The sequence below is a fragment of the Squalius cephalus genome (genome assembly GCF_949319135.1).
Source record: "Squalius cephalus genome assembly, chromosome: 5".
Classification (NCBI taxonomy): domain Eukaryota; kingdom Metazoa; phylum Chordata; class Actinopteri; order Cypriniformes; family Leuciscidae; genus Squalius; species Squalius cephalus.
In genome coordinates this window covers 51,059,094-51,074,047 of record NC_137126.1, presented here as the reverse complement: position 1 = coordinate 51,074,047, position 14,954 = coordinate 51,059,094, and the positions used below count along the sequence as shown (strand labels likewise).

At 47.4% G+C, this 14,954-nt stretch overlaps 1 protein-coding gene across 1 annotated transcript; it reads left to right on the top strand.

The window, feature by feature from the left end:
* The first annotated feature begins 2,473 nt into the window (after nucleotides 1-2,473).
* Nucleotides 2,474-2,872, top strand: LOC307159197 (ATP synthase-coupling factor 6, mitochondrial-like). Its single transcript, XM_079872414.1, has one exon. It carries the CDS (start codon nucleotides 2,511-2,513, stop codon nucleotides 2,835-2,837), a length of 327 nt encoding a protein of 108 aa, XP_079728540.1. The 5' UTR covers nucleotides 2,474-2,510; the 3' UTR covers nucleotides 2,838-2,872.
* The last annotated feature ends 12,082 nt before the right edge of the window (nucleotides 2,873-14,954 follow it).

Below are 14,954 nucleotides of genomic sequence, written 5' to 3'. Positions count from 1 at the left end.
CCTCATTGGTTCTCAAGAAGCTCAAATGTGCTGCGTAACACGAGAATGAACCTCATTGGTTCTCAAGAAGCTCAAACGTGCTGCATAACAGGAGAATGAACCTCATTGGTTCTTGCTGAAGCTCAAACGTGCTGCGTAACACGAGAATGAAGCTCACTGGTTCTTGAGAAACTCAAACGTGCTGCGTAACACGAGAATGAACCTCATTGGTTCTTGCTGAAGCTCAAACGTGCTGCGTAACACGAGAATGAACCTCATTGGTTCTTGCTGAAGCTCAAATGTGCTGCGTAACACAAGAATTAACCTCATTGGTTCTTGAGAAGCTCAAACGTGCTGCGTAACACGAGAATACACCTCATTGGTTCTTGAGAAGCTCAAACGTGCTGTGTAACACGAGAATGAACCTCATTGGTTCTTGCTGAAGCTCAAACGTGCTGCGTAACACCAGAATGAACCTCATTGGTTCTTGCTGAAGCTCAAACGTACTGCGTAACACCAGAATGAACCTCATTGGTTCTTGCTGAAGCTCAAACGTGCTGCGTAACACCAGAATGAACCTCATTGGTTCTTGCTGAAGCTCAAACGTGCTGCGTAACACCAGAATGAACCTCATTGGTTCTTGCTGAAGCTCAAACGTGCTGCGTAACACTAGAATGAACCTCATTGGTTCTTGCTGAAGCTCAAACGTGCTGCGTAACACCAGAATGAACCTCATTGGTTCTTGCTGAAGCTCAGACGTGCTGCGTAACACGAGAATGAACCTCATTGGTTCTTGCTGAAGCTCAAATGTACTGCTGAAGCTCAAACGTATAGAGTACTGTCTTCATAGAGTACTGCTGTACACTGCGGCCATTCCCTGGGTGCCTCAGCACTGTTGTTAGAGTTCTGGCGGACTGTGCCCCTGTGCTCCGGGCAGAGATCGCAGTCCTACTGGCGAAGGACTCAATCGAGCCGGTCCCTCCTGCCGATATGAAGACCGGCTTATACAGCCTGCACTTTATTGTACCCAAGAAAGGCCAATCTTGGACCTGTGTGTCCTGAACCGGTCCCTTCACAGGCTGCCGTTCAAGATGCTCACGCAGAAGCACATTTTCAAGTGCATCCGTCCCCAAGATTGGTTTGCAGTGATTGCCCTTAAGGACGGGTACTTTCAGGTCTCAATTCTTCCTCGACACAGACCATTTCCTCGCTTTGCGTTTGATGGACGGGCATATCAGTACAATGTCTTACCCTTCGGGCTGGCCCTGTCGCCCTGTGTCTTCAAGAAAGTCGCGGAGGCGGCCGTTGCTCCCATGAGCGAGCCTTGTGTTCGTATCCTCAACTACCTCGACGACTGGCTCATCCTGGCGCAGTCGAGAGAGCAGTTGTGCGAACACAGGGACATGGTGCTCAGTCACCTCAGCCACCTAGGGCTTCGGGTCAACTGGTAAAAGAGCAAACTCACCCCCAGGCAGAGGATCTCTTTTCTCGGTATGGAGCTGTGGACTTGATCAACATGTAAGCACTCCAGTAAGTATGCATGTAAGCCTGCGTCCAGTTGGTGTTGGACTGCGTGAACACGGGTTTCTTCCCGTGTGCTCGCTTCAACCAGCCAGTATCACCGAAGTTCCCGCTCTAGTGTCGGCTTGCTGCACCACTCCCCTCCACTTAGAGCGGATACGTGTGCTTTTTACTCCAGTTGAGTTCCCCACTTAGGCGAACCCTGTAGAGTTCCTCTGCACCCTTCGGCAGTCGGAAGTGACGGAGCGTCCGACACCAGGCCTAGCACTCATATGCTTGTAGAACCTGTGCTAGACTGGGTCCCATATGTTGTGATCCCTGCGGCGAACCCATTTGTGTATTATTCCACAATCAGCTCCCTGTGATGACCCCGGGTCTTTCCCTTGGCAGAGTCCACTCTGCCGTCACTGACCGGTGTAGTCTCCCCCTTTTCAGGCTGGAGCCACCGCAGTGACACTCCATATGTTGCACTGCCCCTAACCGGCCAGTCCATATGTGTATTCTCCACGTTACCTCCCTTTGGGCTCCTCTCCTCTGGAAATGCACGCTTTCCCAGTGATATCCAAGAGTTCCAGTGTGTGGGTTATACGGAACAGCAGTTTGAACTCCCTCTACGCAGGCCTTCCCCAGTCAGTTGGCACTGGATGTGGCAGCAACCATGGCGTGTTCCATTGGGATCCCAATTACTTCGGCAGGTTGACATAACGGCGAACGTGACCTCCTTCAGGGAACGAGGGTTACATACGTAACCGAGAAGTTTTACGATGTCTTTATAAACTTTTTAAAGCATCAAAGTGGTAGTTGCATAGCTGTCGATGGAGAACAGAAAGCTCTCAGATTTCATCAAAAAGATCTTCATTTGTGTTCCAAAGATGAACGACTTATGGGGTTGGAACAACATGAGTGTGAGTAATTAATGACATAATTTTCATTTTTGGGTGAGCTATTCTTTTAATTCAAAGGGAAACGTCATCTGTTCTTCTGTGCATCGGGTGTCAAACACATGCATCATGGCTCTTCATCAGCTCTTCCGGCTGTCGTCTCTGTTGCGTTCGGTCTCGAGTGTGTCGCTGCACAGGAACATCGGTCTCTCCGCTGTGCTCTTCAACAAAACCAGAGACCTGGATCCCGTACAGAAGCTGTTCCTGGACAAGATCCGCGAGTACAACTCCAAGAGCAAGTCCTCAGGTGGAGTGGTTGAAGCGGGTCCAGACTATCAGAAGAACCTGATGGATGAGATGACGAAACTCCAGCCCCTGTACGGAGGAGGAGATCTGACCCAGTTCCCCCAGTTCAAGTTCCCCGAACCCACACTGGACGAGGTGGTGCCTAAATGATCAACATCTGAAAATCTCTACACAATATTTAATAAACAAACTTTGGGGACGTTAAGGGCGTATGCGCACGCAGCGACCAGCAGAAGTAGCAGTAGTAGTGTGGCATTTGTTTGATTGTTTTTTTGTTTTTTTTGTGTTTTGGTTCAGTAGCCTTTATATTTTACAGTTTATGTTAAGCAGACCCGCAGCTTATCTGTAGCCTTTGTGTCACACTTGGTGGACTGGTCTCCACAAGCCACCGAAATCATGCTACCTACTACAGGCATGGAGTGGCTGGCACTCGTGTTGCTACTGTCTGCGTCCTACCTGGTCCAAGGTTGGGATGGCGACCCTCCAATAAGTAAGATCCAGTACACCAGAGACTTTCTGCTTGGATTTAACAACCCTACAAACATCAGTCCACCTTCTGACTTGGTCTTCCCTAACCTGGAGGAGTTTGATCGCTGGCGCACCTCTCCGCAAAGTGAGGAAGCGGGGCCGGAGGGGAGGAATCCAGGTTCGAGCAAGACGGCAACCCCTGGCTCGCATCGCCCTGCCTTCCATCATCCTTGCCAATGCCCGGTCCCTCCACAACAAGATTGACGATCTCCAGGCCCATGTCCGTTATCAGCACGAGTTTAAGGAAGCTTGCATCCTGGCGCTGATGGAAACATGGTTTGGGGAGAAGGACCTGGACAGCGAGATGGCAATAGATGGATTTGGCGCGCCGCTGCGTACGGACCGAGAGGCTGCAATCACCGGCAAGTCGCGAGGTGGGGGGGTGTGTTTGTACATCAACGAACGCTGGTGTAAAAACTTTATAGTGAGAGTGTCAGTATGCACCAAGGACATAGAATTGCTCTCTGTATCTATGTGCCCACCCTATTTACCACCGGAATTCCCACAGATTTTTGTTACGGTGGTGTATATTCATCCAAAGGCGAATGAGAGCTCCGCCTCAGAATTGATTCTGCAGACTGTACAGAAGTTACAGTCTCTGTCTCCTGATGCCCCCAATGTAATTCTGGGAGATTTTAATCATTGCTCACTAAACAAAATTTTAAAAGGCTTTTATAAATATATATCTTGCCCTACCAGATATGGCAAGACACTTGATCAATGTTATGGTTTAATTAAAGGGGCCTATAAATCCATACCGCTCCCTCCACTAGGTACAGCAGACCATAATTGTGTACATCTTATTCCTGCTTATCGCACATGTTTACAGAGGGGGAAAGTTCTTACCAAAAGGGTGAAACTCTGGTCTGAGGATGCTGTACAAGAACTGCAAGGCTGCCTGGACTGTACAGTGTAGGAGGAGTTCATAACATCATCTAGGGACCTGGATGAGCTCACAGATGTTGTCAGTTCCTGGATCTCATACTGCGAAGATACTGTAATTCTGGATAGAGAGGTAAAGATCTACCCCAACAGTAAACCTTGGGTGAGCAAACATCAAAGGTGGAACTAAAAAGGTGCAAACTGGGTTACAAAGATAAAGTAGAAAGACAACTAAGTAATAATAATTTGGGCTCAGCCTGGGACAGTGTCAAGAATATTGTTGGACTTAATGACAAATCAAGGAAAAATACATTTTTAGAAGGTTTTACGGCAGACTCTACCCTGGCACAGGAGTTTAACCAGTTTTATTCTAGGTTCGATGTCCACGATTATAGTAAAGAAACGGGTGCATTAAGGGACAGTCTAATTAACTTCCTTACTCTTTTTTTAGAGTAAAAAAGTAGGTCTTCCTACTCTTTTTTTTTCTGAACGAAATGTTGTGCATACTTTTAAATACAGCAAGGCCTGTACAAGCCCTGGCCCCGACAACATTAGCCGCATGCTGAACCTTTGTGTGGATCAATTAGGCTTCATTTTTTTTTATCACATTTTTAACTTGTCTTTGTGTCAACATAGAGTCCCAAACTTATGGAAACAATCTAGAATTATTCCCATTGCAAAAAGCAACCACCCAAAAATTCTGAATGACGACAGACCTGTGGCTCTAACTTCATTAGTTATGAAGTCCTTTGAAAGAATGATAAAGAAAGAACTGCTGGGGCGAATTGAACACCTCCTCGACCCCTTGCAGTTTGCATATAGAGCCAACAGGGGGGTGCAGGATGCTACTATAACTCTGCTTAACCTCATATACAAGCACTTAGAGGGTAATAAAAACCATGTCAGACTGCTGTTTGTGGATTTCTCGTCTGCCTTCAACTCTATCCAGCCCCATTTATTAGTGCAGAAGCTCATAGAAAATTTCGGGTTGGATTGCAACTTGGTGGGCTGGATTTTGGACTTTCTCACTAACAGGACACAGAGAGTGAGAGTAAATGGACATCTTTCTGGAATTTCAGTGACATCAACCGGCTCCACTCAAGGCTCTGTTCTCTCTCCTCTTTTGTACACTAATGACTGCCGGAATGAACTGACCAATAACTATATTGTAAAGTTTGCAGATGACACAGTCATAGTAGGTTTAATGGACACCACTGAAACATCTTACGGCCCGGTACTACAATATCTTCTAAACTGGTGCAAAGAAGCTTTTTTAGACTTAAATGTTACAAAGACAAAGGATTGATTTGATTTTAGACGTCACCATCCAACTCCTGAAAAGACGATTATAGATGGAAAAGAGGTTGAAATTGTTGAGTCGTACAAGTATCTGGGAATCTTCATTGATAACAAGTTGACCTTTGAACTAAACACAGACATGCTGAGTAAGAAAAGTCAGCAACGTCTCTTCTGTCTGAGAAAGCTAGCTAAGTTTCAAGTGGACAGATCCTTGATGGCATTGTTTTATAAATCTTTTATTGAGTCCGTTTTTACTTTTTCATCTATTTGCTGGTATGCTTCTCTTAGTTTAAAATGGAAAAACACATTAGCAATGGTAAATAAAGTTAGCAGCAAAGTCATCGGGATTCAGCAGATAAAACTAACTGAACTGTACAATAGACATGTACTTAAAAAGGCTGAATCCATCATGTCTGATAGTTCTCACCCCCTGCATGCAGAATTTACGATGCTGCCCTGTGGTTCCCGCTTTAGTCAGCCATCCGCCAAAACAAATAGATATAAATTCTCCTTTGTACCCTCTGCTATCTCTCTGCTTAACTCTGTAAAAAAGAGGTGACGTCTGCACATAAGTTATACTGAACTTAAACTTTAAATGTTTGTGGTACTCATTTATCCATTTGTCTGATCTTGTATTTTACTTTTAATGATGTTGTTGCCTTGTTGTCATGTACTGTATGTTAACTTCTTTGCTACTGCAGCAAAACTAATCGCCCCTCGGGGACAAATAAAGGTCTTGAACTTGAACAATATAATTTTTCTGACTCCATTGGCAGATATTTGTTCTTGTTTTAAGCACAAACTCACTTCATTTGATGCATTTTTGCTTAAGCAAGACTTAATATCTTCAGTCCTTTTTTACTCTGCTTCTTCAGTAAAAATGTCTTGATGTAAGATTTTTTTTTTTTTTTTTTTTTTTTGCTGGAAAACAAGACAGAAACACTGAAGAAGAACATTATTGCAGGTTATCATGACTGTGACACACATAAGAGCATCATCATCTGTTTTATCCCGTTTAATCAACCTTCCCAGAAGCACATGACGGTTAGTAACTGGTTCCTCTGCCAGAATCCTCCTGTATGACCCGGTCTGTCTGTAGGCTCGTGTTTAACGAGTTCTCATTAGCAGCACTTCTGAAGACATTGCCGTAGCAACGGAGTGACGCACACCTGCAGATGCCGATCCATATGAAGCCGTGACGGATTCACCCAGGAAAACTATTCTGGACCTGAACTTTCGCAGTCACCCTTCCACTCTCTGTATCATCCAGAGAAAGTGCGTCAATCATCAGAAGTGGGATGCAAACGACTCACTGAAGTCAACATCATGCATTAGATCAAATGCATTCATCTTCATCTTTATACAATACAGGATGTTTCAAAGCTGTAGTAATGTTGTAAAATGTATCAATTAGGAATCAAATTCAATGTCAGGTAGAAGCAGCTCTATAAAGTCGAAGGTGTCATTATTCAGCTCAAGTTTTGTTCTTATCTGATAATCAGTAATATTACTGAATATTATGTGTCTTTTAAACCCCAACTCAAACCTTGTCTGTTAAACGTTTTGTTTGCAAAGTGTGTTTTGCATTTTTCTTTACAATAAATGACACTGACATGATTATCTAATGCAATGACATTCAGACATTAAGATTAAAGACTCTTAAAGTAGGACATCGTTGCGACGGAAGCGAATCAATCAAAACTAACTTTAGCTGGAAAATAACTTTATTAAAGAACCGCTATAAATCCAAAACAATCTCTGTTACCTTAAATTATACGTTTATCTCTGTAAAGCTGCTTTGAAACAATCTACATTGTTAAAAGCGCTATATAAATGAAGATGACTTGACTTGACTTGACTAGGACGGGAACCCAGACAACAACATAGTGTCGGCCCGGATGAAATCCACGTGTACCAGATTTAGGCCGGATCTGTTGCTGTCTGGGAATGTTCATGTTAACTAGTGTATTAACTAATGTTTAAGATCTTATTAGATTAGATTAGATCTTTATTGTTATTGCATATGTTTATACAACGAAATTTTATTGGAGCAATCCGATCTGCAGCATTAAAATAGAAAATAAAAATTATTTAGCATTTCACATTAAAATACATTTAACCCTTAATATAAATAAATACTCTAAAAATATACAACAAATAAAACACAAAAAGCCATTTCACATAGTCCATTATTGCATTAAGCCCAGGTGTTACAGCTTTATCTGCGTGTATGTTATGTGTGTTGTATGCATGTGTGTGTGTGTGTGTGTGTGTGTGTATGTATATGTGTATAGGTAAACTAAATGTTAATGGTATTGTTGAAGGTATGACTTCTTCTCTGGGGAAGAAACTGTTCCTGGGGTTCTCAGTCTGCCTGAGGTGATAAAGGGGTTTCGGGGTGTGAGGGGTTTTGTTTTTGGATGTCACACAGGTTTGGAAGGGGGGAGCCGACAATGCTTTCAGCTGTCTATACAACCCGTGTCTATACAACTGTGTCTATACCACACAGTACAACAGTGTGTTAAAATACTTTATATTGTGCAGCGGGAGAAGCTGATCAGCAGTCTCCTAACCCAAACCTGTTGCGTCTCAGGGTCCTCAGGAAGAACAGTCTCTGCTGGGCTCTCCTAACGGTGCGGTTCAGGCTCCAGGTCAGTGTTCAGGCTCCGGATCAGTGTTCAGGCTCCGGGTCAGTGTTCAGGTCAGTGTTCAGGCTCCAGGTCAGTGTTCAGGCTCCGGGTCAGTGTTCAGGTCAGTGTTCAGGCTCCAGGTCAGTGTTCAGGTCAGTGTTCAGGCTCCAGGTTTGTGTTCAGGCTCCAGGTCAGTGTTCAGGTCAGTGTTCAGGTACCAGGTCAGTGTTCAGGTCAGTGTTCAGGTTCCAGGTCAGTGTTCAGGTTCCAGGTCAGTGTTCAGGTCAGTGTTCAGGCTCCAGGTCAGTGTTCAGGTCAGTGTTCAGGCTCCAGGTCAGTGTTCAGGCTCCGGGTCAGTGTTCAGGCTCCGGGTCAGTGTTCAGGCTCCAGGTCAGTGTTCAGGCTCCAGGTCAGTGTTCAGGCTCCAGGTCAGTGTTCAGGCTCCAGGTTTGTGTTCAGGCTCCAGGTCAGTGTTCAGGTGTTCAGGCTCCAGGTCAGTGTTCAGGTCAGTGTTCAGGCTCCAGGTCAGTGTTCAGGCTCCGGGTCAGTGTTCAGGCTCCAGGTCAGTGTTCAGGCTCCAGTTCAGTGTTCAGGCTCCGGGTCAGTGTTCAGGTGTTCAGGCTCTGGGTCAGTGTTCAGGTCATTGTTCAGGCTCCAGGTCAGTGTTCAGGCTCCGGGTCAGTGTTCAGGCTCCAGTTCAGTGTTCAGGCTCCGGGTCAGTGTTCAGGTGTTCAGGCTCTGGATCAGTGTTCAGGCTCCAGGTCAGTGTTCAGGCTCCAGGTCAGTGTTCAGGCTCCAGGTTTGTGTTCAGGCTCCAGGTCAGTGTTCAGGTGTTCAGGCTCCAGGTCAGTGTTCAGGTCAGTGTTCAGGCTCCAGGTCAGTGTTCAGGCTCCAGGTCAGTGTTCAGGTGTTCAGGCTCCAGGTCAGTGTTCAGGTCAGTGTTCAGGCTCCAGGTCAGTGTTCAGGCTCCAGGTCAGTGTTCAGGTGTTCAGGCTCCAGGTCAGTGTTCAGGTCAGTGTTCAGGCTCCAGGTCAGTGTTCAGGCTCCGGGTCAGTGTTCAGGCTCCAGGTCAGTGTTCAGGCCTCGGGTCAGTGTACAGGGTCCAGGTCAGTGTTCAGGTGTTCAGGCTCTGGGTCATTGTTCAGGCTCCAGGTCAGTGTTCAGGCTCCGGGTCAGTGTTCAGGCTCCAGTTCAGTGTTCAGGCTCCGGGTCAGTGTTCAGGTGTTCAGGCTCTGGATCAGTGTTCAGGCTCCAGGTCAGTGTTCAGGCTCCAGGTCAGTGTTCAGGCTCCAGGTTTGTGTTCAGGCTCCAGGTCAGTGTTCAGGTGTTCAGGCTCCAGGTCAGTGTTCAGGTCAGTGTTCAGGCTCCAGGTCAGTGTTCAGGCTCCAGGTCAGTGTTCAGGTGTTCAGGCTCCAGGTCAGTGTTCAGGTCAGTGTTCAGGCTCCAGGTCAGTGTTCAGGCTCCAGGTCAGTGTTCAGGTGTTCAGGCTCCAGGTCAGTGTTCAGGTCAGTGTTCAGGCTCCAGGTCAGTGTTCAGGCTCCGGGTCAGTGTTCAGGCTCCAGGTCAGTGTTCAGGCCTCGGGTCAGTGTACAGGGTCCAGGTCAGTGTTCAGGTGTTCAGGCTCTGGGTCAGTGTTCAGGTCATTGTTCAGGCTCCAGGTCAGTGTTCAGGCTCTAGGTCAGTGTTCAGGCTCCGGGTCAGTGTTCAGGCTCCGGGTCAGTGTTCAGGCTCCAGGTCAGTGTTCAGGCTCCGGGTCAGTGTTCAGGCTCTGGGTCAGTGTTCAGGCTCCAGGTCAGTGTTCAGGCTCCGGGTCAGTGTTCAGGCTCCGGGTCAGTGTTCAGGCTCCAGGTCAGTGTTCAGGTCAGTGTTCAGGCTCCAGGTTTGTGTTCAGGCTCCAGGTCAGTGTTCAGGTCAGTGGTCAGGCTCCGGGTCAGTGTTCAGGTCGGTGTTCAGGCTCCAGGTCAGTGTTCAGGTCAGTGTTCAGGTCAGTGTTCAGGCTCCAGGTCAGTGTTCAGGTAAGTGTTCAGGCTCCAGTTCAGTGTTCAGGCTCCAGGTCAGTGTTCAGGTGTTCAGGCTCCAGGTCAGTGTTCAGGTCATTGTTCAGGCTCCAGTTCAGTGTTCAGGCTCCAGGTCAGTGTTCAGGTGTTCAGGCTCCAGGTCAGTGTTCAGGTCAGTGTTCAGGCTCCAGGTCATTGTTCAGGCTCCAGGTCAGTGTTCAGGCTCCGGGTCAGTGTTCAGGCTCCAGGTCAGTGTTCAGGTGTTCAGGCTCCAGGTCAGTGTTCAGGTAAGTGTTCAGGCTCCAGTTCAGTGTTCAGGCTCCAGGTCAGTGTTCAGGTAAGTGTTCAGGCTCCAGTTCAGTGTTCAGGCTCCAGGTCAGTGTTCAGGTGTTCATGCTCCAGGTCAGTGTTCAGGCTCCAGGTCATTGTTCCGGCTCCAGGTCAGTGTTTCAGGCTCCAGGTCATTGTTCAGGCTCCAAGTCAGTGTTCAGGTCATTGTTCAGGCTCCAGGTCAGTGTTCAGGCTCCAGCTCAGTGTTCAGGCTCCAGGTCAGTGTTCAGGCTCCGGGTCAGTGTTCAGGCTCCAGGTCAGTGTTCAGGCTCCAGGTCAGTGTTCAGGTCATTGTTCAGGCTCCAGGTCAGTGTTCAGGCTCCAGGTCAGTGTTCAGGTCATTGTTCAGGCTCCAGGTCAGTGTTCAGGTCAGTGTTCAGGCTCCAGGTCAGTGTTCAGGCTCCAGGTCAGTGTTCAGGCTCCAGGTCAGTGTTCAGACTCCGGGTCAGTGTTTAGGCTCCAGGTCAGTGTTCAGGCTCCAGGTCAGTGTTTAGGCTCCAGGTCAGTGTTCAGGCTCCAGGTCAGTGTTCAGGTCAGTGTTCAGGCTCCAGGTCATTGTTCAGGCTCCAGGTCAGTGTTCAGGCTCCAGGTCATTGTTCAGGCTCCAAGTCAGTGTTCAGGTCATTGTTCAGGCTCCAGGTCAGTGTTCAGGCTCCAGCTCAGTGTTCAGGCTCCAGGTCAGTGTTCAGGCTCCGGGTCAGTGTTCAGGCTCCAGGAGAGTGTTCAGGCTCCAGGTCAGTGTTCAGGTCATTGTTCAGGCTCCAGGTCAGTGTTCAGGCTCCAGGTCAGTGTTCAGGTCATTGTTCAGGCTCCAGGTCAGTGTTCAGGTCAGTGTTCAGGCTCCAGGTCAGTGTTCAGGCTCCAGGTCAGTGTTCAGGCTCCAGGTCAGTGTTCAGACTCCGGGTCAGTGTTTAGGCTCCAGGTCAGTGTTCAGGCTCCAGGTCAGGTCCTCCTCTCTATATGCAGTTTCATTATTGCCAGTTATGAGTCCCACTATGGTTGTGTCATCTGCAGATTTAATGACAGTAGTTGAATTGTGGGAGGAGGTGCAGTCGTATGTGAACAGAGAGTAAAGTGCTGGAAGTGCTAAGAACACCGCCCCGGTGCTGACAGTGATGGTGTTAACCCTGTCTATTAGGGACAAAGACCCAGTGTTTGCAGTTTGTTGACCAGTTTTATTGGATTGAAGGTATTGAATGCTGAACTATAATCCTGACGTAGCTGTTGGGATTTTCCCATTGAGTAAGAGCTGCATGCAATGCGATCGAAATAGCGTCATCTGTGGATTTGTTGATCTTATATGCAAACTAATGTTGGGGGGTACATGCTTTAATGTGTGTCAAAACCACTCTCTCAAAACATTTCATAATCACCGGGGTGAGAACAATTAGCCGGTAATCATTCACGCAGGTAATGGCTGAGGTTTTGGGTCTGGGATTATAGTTTTCTGACAGGTGGGTTAGGGTTAGATGTTAGTGAACACTGCAGTGAGCTGATGAGCACATGCCTTCAGTACTCGTCCTGAAACACCATCTGGTCCCGTTGCTTTATTGCAGTTGATTATGGCTAATGCCTGATAGTTCTGGAGAGTGAGTGTCTGGGTCTGACCTGTGGAAGCTGGGGTTGTCCTCACAGCGGGTGAAGAATGTGTTTAGCTGATCAGGGAAGGAGGGGTCAGTGGAGGTGGGATGACTGTTGATGTTCCTTACACCACATGGCACAGGGGTTATTTTCACTGAAGTTATCCTCAATCGTTGCTTGTACTCCCGCTTTGCTGATCTGATGCCTCTGTGACGGGTGGCCCTAGCCCTGTCTCGTGATCTCAGTGCCATGTCTCTGAGCAGATCCCGCACTCTGTTATTAAACTTGGGGTACACCTTGATTTGTTTTTTCAAGGTTACAATGTCTGTGCAGAAACTGATGTAAGACAGGACTGCAGAACAGCCTTTTAGACATGAGTGATTAAAATCACCTGCCACGATAAAAAAGCTCTCTGGGTGTTTTGCTGCTTACAGACAGCACCATGTCGCTTTGCCATGGCTAGCGTTGGCTTGGGGGTGGACGTAAACAGCAGTGATGAAGACAGGTGAGAATTCCCTGGGCAGGTAAGACGGTTTACATTTAAGCGTTAAAAATTCCAAATCCGGAAAACAATCCGTAAACGCACACACCTCCTGCTCTTGCCGTACCGGAGTTAGCTGTGCGGTCTGCGCGGTAAAGGGAGCGACAGCTAGCTCAGGGATGTTTTCATGCAACCAGGTCTCCGTTAACACTGTGATGCAGATGTCCAGGCGGTTGTTGGTAACCCGCAATCTCACGTCGTCCATTGTGTTAACGAGACAGCGGGTGTTAGCTAGAAAGACGCTGGGAACAGCAGGTCTGTGTGGGGCCAATCGTAGCCTCACTCAAATGCCGGCTCGCTAACCCCGCTTCTTCAAGTGTCACAAGTAAAACGTATCTAGACTGAATACTGAAACACAGATGAATTGCGTTGATGATAAAGAGAGTGTTTTTTGCCTTCACTGTATGGGAAAGAGCAGCGTGAACATTCTGCTGAACATCTGATTCTGTGCTGAGGAAAGACAGACATCACGAGGGAGTAAATGAGGACAGAACTGAGATGTTCTCACACACACACACACACACTTGTTTTTAGGCACCTCTGGCTCATATGAAGGTTTCGTCAGCGTGTCCAGAACTCAGGAGAGGAGGATCTAAATGTCAGCTGTGATCTCAGATAAAACAAGAGCCGAACCTCACTGTGAACATGACTCTCTCTCTCTCTCTCTCTCTCTCTCTCGTCAGCGTTTGTTCAGCCCACCTATGATGAGTCAGTCTCCCACTCGCTGACACTCTCAGCCAATCAGAGAGCTCACTGCTGCCATTGCTGCCGTCAGAGCCCTGGTGATGAACACACACACACACACACACTCTCTCTCTCTCTCTCTCTCTCTCTCTCTAAATGTATCTTACTTTAAGAATGTTTACATATTTGCATATTTGTGCTGGAAAACAAGACAGAAACACTGAGGAAGAACATGTGACCATGAACCCGGGAAACTCAAAGCTCTCAGCACAGATTCATTTCCTGTGGCCACGACACACTAATCTATCTATCTATCTATCTATCTATCTATCTATCTATCTATCTATCTATCTATCTCTCTGTCTATCTGTCTGTCTATCTGTCTGTCTATCTGACAGACAGATCTATCGAAACGACATATGGACATAAGATTTTTTTCTCAGAAATGACCTATTTAAAAAAAAAAAAAGTCTGATTCTGTGACTTTAAACAAAACCCGGGCGTAACGGGGTGTCTGAGTTTGTATGGCAGGATCACTCGTGTATGGGCTGGGCTGCGCGAGACACACACACACACACAAACACACACACACACAGCCCTACCCATAATCCTGTGCCAGGCGAGAGCAGGGCATGAGAAACAGCAGCTCTCTTTGGGTGGGACACAAACTCCATGTCTCCGTTTACTGACCCTGAGCATCTGGAGCGACGGACACACACACTCACTCACACTCACACACACACACACACACACACACACACACAAACACACACACACACACACACACACACAAACATACACACACACACACACACAAGACACACACAGTTCTGCACTTTGCGTCAATGCTTTTGGCTGCGGCTCATTTTTCTTGTAAAGCAGAATAAAGTGAAGTCGGATGTACGTGTTGAATGGAATCGCATGGCAAAACAAGATAAGTGATTAGTATGGAGAAGCAAATCAGTGTCAAAGTCTCAGGACTCACTCACCTAATCATACAGTCATCATTCTTCTCATTGGTGCTGTTAGTTAAGTTAGTTTTATTTCTACATCACTTTATACAGTACAGATCATTTCAAAGCAGCTTTACAGTGATAAACTGGATAAACTAAAGGAAAGTAACAGAATCAGTGATTGTTTCCAGATCAGATGGAGGACCTGCTCCTAGACACGACCACAACGCATAATGTAGTCAGCCGGATCCAGGCCGTATCCAGATCAGATGGAGGATCTGCACCTAGACACGACCACAACGCATGATGTAGTCAGCCGGATCCAGGCCGTATCCAGATCAGATGGAGGATCTGCACCTAGACACGACCACAACACATGATGTAGTCAGCCGGATCCGAGCCTTATCCAGATCAGATGGAGGACCTGCACCTAGACACGACCACAACGCATAATGTAGTCAGCCGGATCCAGGCCGTATCCAGATCAGATGGAGGATCTGCACCTAGACACGACCACAACGCATGATGTAGTCAGCCGGATCCAGGCCGTATCCAGATCAGATGGAGGATCTGCACCTAGACACGACCACAACACATGATGTAGTCAGCCGGATCCGGGCCGTATCCAGATCAGATGGAGGACCTGCGCCTAGACACGACCACAACACATGATGTAGTCAGCCGGATCCGAGCCTTATCCAGATCAGATGGAGGACCTGCACCTAGACACGACCACAACGCATAATGTAGTCAGCCGGATCCAGGCCGTATCCAGATCAGATGGAGGATCTGCACCTAGACACGACCACAACGCATGATGTAGTCAGCCGGATCCAGGCCGT